The 6,298-nt window shown below is 46.9% G+C and overlaps 1 protein-coding gene across 1 annotated transcript; it reads left to right on the top strand.

Annotated features, from left to right (window-relative positions):
- The first annotated feature begins 1,281 nt into the window (after window positions 1-1,281).
- kcna1b (potassium voltage-gated channel, shaker-related subfamily, member 1b) lies at window positions 1,282-4,807 on the top strand. Its single transcript, XM_071331481.1, has 2 exons — window positions 1,282-1,964; window positions 2,448-4,807. The coding sequence occupies exon 2, from the start codon at window positions 2,734-2,736 to the stop codon at window positions 4,216-4,218; it is 1,485 nt and encodes a 494-aa protein (XP_071187582.1). The 5' UTR covers window positions 1,282-1,964; window positions 2,448-2,733; the 3' UTR covers window positions 4,219-4,807.
- Window positions 4,808-6,298: the final 1,491 nt, after the last annotated feature.

Raw genomic sequence — 6,298 nt, 5'->3', positions numbered from 1 at the left:
ATTATAATGTGTTGTTTATCAAGGAGACGCACTATAGGTGTTTACGTGGGAAGAGACCCCAGCCTTTACATCATATGATGCAGCTGATAAACACGTCTTATCATTGGAGGAGATTTCCTGTTGGTGCCGCAGCGGTTTCTAAGGAACTGCATCTCAGCGTAAGAGGCGTCACTATAGTACCTGGTTCGAATCCAGGGTGTATCACATCCGGCCGTGTGTAGGAGTCCCATAGGGCGGCGCACAATTGGACCAGCGTCGTCCGGGTTTGGCTGGAGTAGGCCGTCATTGTAAATAATAATTTGTTCTTAACTGACTTACCTAGTTAAATAAAGGATACAAAACCCCCCCAAAAATCCCTATCACATATCCAGATACGAAAAGAGTAAAATAGATCACTCATTGTGTCGTTCAACCTCGTGTTACCGTTTTTCCGTCATCATCAATTTACCTAAAATGTCATTTGCCCGCATCACCGTTTAGATTAGCTCTGCTTGCCAGAGGAATTGAAATATATCTACCAGTCACGCCACCGTCCAATGACTCGGGTTTTTACAGCAGAGGTGGCTTACACAATGATCTGTTGTTTTGGTGCTGCCGGTGTGTGTGTGTGTGTTTGTGTGTGTGGGTGTGTGTGTGTGTGTGTGTGCGGGGCGCATTTGTGGCAACATGTGTTATAGTACAGTATGTCTGCATTGCGTCGAACCGCCCCCCCTCCCCTTCTCTCCCACTCCTCTCTTACGCTCTCTCTCTCTCTCTGTCTTCCCCCTCCCTCCCCACCTCTCTCTCGCTCTCTCTCTTCTTCTCTGTATGAAATCCTGCAACATGCTTTCACATTATTTAAGTATTATATTGGCTGTGGCTCAGTGATACCCTAAACCCCCGGTATTTCTCAGGTACTACATCTTTATCTAGGCGGGGAGAATGGGTGCGTTATAGCGGTGCGTCTTGGGACGGCCGCGTCTTGTTGAGTACTAGCTGTTCTACTGCACCAAACCAGGAGAGGAGAGCTTTTCTAACGCTGTGTTTCTGCTGATGCGGCAAACTGCAGAGCGGAGCGGAGCGGGGAAGGGAAATGGTTGTGTGCCTCTCTCTCTCTCTCACTGCCCCACTAACGTGTTCAGCGCAAACCCTCTCTCTGCCCCACTAACGTGTTCAGCGCAAACCCTCTCACTGCCCCACTAACGTGTTCAGCGCAAACCCTCTCACTGCCCACTAACGTGTTCAGCGCAAACCCTCTCTCTGCCCCACTAACGTGTTCAGCGCAAACCCTCTCACTGCCCCACTAACGTGTTCAGCGCAAACCCTCTCACTGCCCCACTAACGTGTTCAGCGCAAACCCTCTCACTGCCCCACTAACGTGTTCAGCTCAAACTCTCTCACTCACACCATCTTTATTTTCACCACCACGCCGCTGGAGAGCGCAGCCACGCGTGACGGTCAAAAGACCAAGTGGGAACTACTAGTCGGTGTTGCCGTCCGTTGGAGAGGAGCTCGAGTTAACGATTTTTTTTTTCTTCTTTCGTATTATATTTCATTCTCTCTATTCCTCGTTCGTAACCGTTTCTTCAGCATGGTTTTAAATTGCCTGTCAAGAGATTTACGCTGCTTCCGAGGCGGTTCAGAAGCCGTTCGGTATCTCAAGAAGGTCGCCCTAGTCGACATTGGAAGCAAATAACACGGGAATAACGTGGATGATATTAACGGTCGCTCCAGTCGACGTTAGAAGCCAATAACACGGGAATAGCGTGGATAATATTAACGGTCGCTCCAGTCGACGTTGGAAGGAAATAACACGGGAATAGCGTGGATAATATTAACGAAGACAGTACAGTCTATGAATATTTCACCGAAGCTCCTACTGTACAGTGCAGTAAAGTGATATCCACTACCTTTAAAACAAAAAACCGGGACGGCAAAGTTGTAGCCGTGGCTGGCGGGTGCACCACCACCAAACGGAAATCCAGGTAATTAATAACAAAGCCGACAGTTCGGCGATTATTATGTATCTTAAATAACTGTCGTTATTGTCACTGGTGTTGTGGTTATTATAAGGTAATAGGTGTTCAGTATGTAGAGCGTTAGTACACTGGATGAGATGGTGAGATGGTTATGTGGGTAAAATGCGGATTCTGCTCAGTGTGCGCAGAGGGGTGGGCAGTAGTGGTGAAACTTGAATACTGATGTATGCGGTAAACAATCCCGTTGAGTGAACAGTCTCCATATCACAGTGTTGTTGTCTCCTGGATGTTCTCTATGCTGGTCAACCTGTCCCTGGTAACCCCCCCCCCCCTCCTCCCGCTGTTAGGTGGGCTTCCTCTCTCCCCTTCTAGACTACAGCATGTCACAAACACTGAGATAACACTGCTGAGCTGGAAAAAGATCTCTCTCTCTCTCTCTGGCGTTCGATTCCTTTTATTTCTCACTCTTCCCTCTCTCCCTCCGACTAGGTGGAAGACGAAGGAGAAGAAGAAGGAGCAGCAATGGAGGACTACTCGGAGAGAGGAGCAAGGGAGCCTTAAAGTGGAGCGGCGCTTGGCGAGCTAGCCCCCTGTCTGCCTGGCCCGGGTGAATGCAAGGGGGATTTCTATCAGACAGAAGAGAAAGAGAGAGAGAGAGAGAGAGCGGGGAAATCTGAGGCGCGCAGTGAGATCAACTGGATGCCTGCCCCCACCGGGCTGAGCCGAGCATCTCTTGCCGCATAGCGCTGCGCTGAGACCGGGCCACACCGCCAGGATGACTGTGGTGACCGGAGATAACATGGATGAGACGTCCACCCTGCCGGGGCACCTGCAGGACACCTACCCACCAGACCACGATGACCACGAATGCTGCGAGAGGGTTGTCATCAATATCTCAGGGCTGCGCTTCGAGACGCAGTTAAAAACTCTCAGCCAGTTCCCTGAGACGTTACTAGGTAACCCCAAAAAGAGAATGCGCTACTTCGATCCGCTTAGAAACGAGTACTTTTTTGACCGGAACCGGCCGAGTTTTGACGCTATTCTATATTACTACCAGTCCGGTGGACGGTTGAGGAGGCCCGTTAACGTTCCCCTGGATATGTTCTCAGAGGAGATCAAGTTTTACGAGCTCGGGGCAGAGGCAATGGAGAAGTTTAGAGAAGACGAAGGTTTTATTAGAGAAGAGGAAAAACCGTTACCGGAAAAAGAGTTTCAACGACAGGTCTGGCTGCTGTTTGAATACCCAGAGAGTTCGGGACCCGCCAGAGGGATAGCTATAGTATCGGTAATGGTGATCTTAATTTCAATAGTCATATTCTGTTTGGAGACGCTGCCAGAACTCAAAGAGGACCCCAGAGGTAGGATGGAAACCGTAGGCAACGTGACATTCTATTACAAACCAAATATTCTCACAGATCCTTTTTTTATAGTGGAGACTTTGTGTATCATCTGGTTCTCCTTCGAGCTGATCGTGCGATTCTTCGCCTGCCCTAGCAAGGCAGCTTTCTTTAAAAACATGATGAATACTATAGACATAGTAGCCATCATACCTTACTTCATCACGCTGGGCACCGAGCTGGCAGAGGACCAGGAGGGGAAGGAGAAACCAAGCGAGCAGGCTGCGTCTCTGGCCATCCTCCGGGTCATCCGACTGGTCAGGGTGTTTAGGATCTTCAAGCTGTCCAGACACTCCAAGGGGCTTCAGATATTGGGACAAACCCTCAAAGCCAGTATGAGAGAGTTGGGGTTGCTCATTTTCTTCCTCTTCATCGGAGTCATCCTCTTCTCCAGCGCTGTCTACTTCGCCGAGGCGGAGGAGAAGGAATCTTTCTTCACGAGCATCCCCGACGCCTTCTGGTGGGCTGTGGTCTCCATGACAACGGTGGGCTACGGGGACATGTACCCGGTGACCATCGGGGGAAAGATAGTGGGCTCGCTCTGTGCCATCGCCGGAGTGTTGACCATCGCGCTGCCGGTGCCTGTGATCGTGTCCAACTTTAACTATTTCTACCACCGGGAGACGGAGGGAGAGGAGCAGGCGCAGCTTCTTAACGTCAGCAACCAGGACCTTAACTCAGACAGCAACTCGTCGCGCCGCAGCTCCAACTCTATCGCCAGCAAGTCAGAATACATGGAGATAGACGAAGGCATTAACAATAGTATTGATAACTTTAGAGACGCGAATCTCAGAACTGCTAACTGTACTTCTGTGCTCAACCAGAACTGCGTGAATAAGGGCAAGCTGCTGACTGACGTTTAGAAACGTATCCATTCATTCTATATGGCAGCAATAGACACCATGGGGATATGAGGACACACCATCCGTTGTAAATATTGTAGAAATGTTTTCGGGAATGCTTGATTTAACTTCGTTATTAATGCGTTTTTTGCATTGCGTTTAATTACATTCGAATGAATAGAGAGAAAACTGTTTCACCAAAAAGAGGATAACAAAAAAAAAAAGGTTTGTTTGACTTCAAAATGGGAATGATATGGATTATAATAACATATTACCTTTATGTTCCTAACGTTATCGGAGATATACCCGGAAAACATCCTGCCATTGAAATATGAAACGGGAAAACACAACATGCTCATTGAAGAAGAAACGGTTTTGCATGGATAATGGATAATGTATCATGGATCATGGATAATGGATTACAGTGGAACTTGGGGGAGGGTGAGTTGCGTAATGCACCGGCATCTGCTGAAGAAAGAGAAACGGAATATGGAATCTCAGCTCTCAGCCCGAACGCAAACCCAACAAGCATCTGCAGTCAGATAGAGAGAGAGAGACTGGGGAATACTGAGAGAGAGAGAGAGAGAGAGAGAGAGAGAGAGAGAGAGAGAGAGAGAGAGAAACAGAGAGAGAGAGAGATATCGACCAACGTTGTCCGTAAGGTGCAGTTATTCCGACGATGCTAGTTAGCGGAGACCTACTGAGTGATCGGCTAAGCACTTTATCACAATAGAAACCAACAAAAAAACACAGAAAACAGAGATGAACGAACACTGGTCTCTTGTTGCCAAGGAGACGTGATGAGAAATGGTCTGTGTTTGTCGACCAGATGACCTCTGTATAACGCTGCTACTCTCTTTCCCAGCAGATGCTGAAACCAAATCACCGCTCTAATCCCACCAGGGGTGTGACGATAACATGTTGATGCCATGCGAGACAATAATCTTCATTAAAAAATATATATATTAAAAAAAAAAGAAGCTTGAAATTAGCATGTTGAGACACTGTTTTATATTACTGGCATGCGCGACACATTACCTCACGTAATGTTGTTGTATTATATATTTATTTTTAAACAACAGCCTGTATTATATTCTCCTCCTAATCGGATCCCAGACGAACAATTCTCTCTTTTTATGGTATGGTTTTCTCTCTCATTTGGTTTCACCAAAAGTGCACTGCTTATTTATTATTTAAGTTATTTTTAAGGAGCATTTAAGTGCTGAATGTTAAATCTTAAGGGAACAGAAACACTTTTTTGTTTTTGTTTTGTTGTTGAACATCATGGCATGTCAAACTACTAAGCATTACGGCCTACCTGACTACGGTACTGTGTATCCTGGCTGACTCCATGCATGACGGCAGTATTAACATAGCTTCCGGGTCGAGGGACCTTGGGAACACGATTCTTTCTCCTCGTCATTCTATTGACAGACAGTTCGTGACAGTGACGCGTCCTGGGGAGGGGAGGGAGAGGAGAGGGGGAGGGGGGGGAGGGCGGAACATCGGAACATAACTAAGGTTTGGACTGGACTGGACACACCTCAACCATATCTTAACAGAGGAGGAGACATTCCTGGATAGCAAACCCCCCTCCCCACTAAAAAAACAATAACAGTTTCATGGTTAGCTTCTGCTTCTCTGCATGGAACATACTATACTACCCTCAATAAGAAAAATGTGACTTCCATATTGCTATTCATTTTTACAGCATTTATGTATTTTTTATTTTAATTTTATACATATTATGGCCTATACAGAACAAAATTGAAATACGGAAACAAAATTGCACAGAAAAACAAAATAGTGAGATGAGTTTTCTCGTGCCTTGAACCCTCTATGTCCTACAGACTCAAACGGAAGTGCCTCCCTGGACTATAGTCAACTATATTAGAACAGATCAGTTCCTCTATACCACCCACAAGATGCACTGTTATACTACCAACCAACCTGCACAGTCAGAAGAGGGTAACAGTTAAATAGTAACATAGAATATGACATTAATGGTTCCCAGTATAGACTGTAATATAGGGCCTGAGGACAGAGAGGAAGCACACACACAGCTGTCCAGGAGGAGAGAGAGACAGAGAGGAAGGAGAGA

The sequence above is a fragment of the Salvelinus alpinus genome, chromosome 11 (assembly GCF_045679555.1).
Source record: "Salvelinus alpinus chromosome 11, SLU_Salpinus.1, whole genome shotgun sequence".
Classification (NCBI taxonomy): domain Eukaryota; kingdom Metazoa; phylum Chordata; class Actinopteri; order Salmoniformes; family Salmonidae; genus Salvelinus; species Salvelinus alpinus.
This window is presented reverse-complemented; position numbering and strand designations above follow the sequence as displayed.

Bases quoted from the DNA above. Each gene is read 5' to 3' on its own strand.
- kcna1b (XM_071331481.1), top strand. From the start codon at position 2,734: ATGACTGTGGTGACCGGAGATAACATGGATGAGACGTCCACCCTGCCG.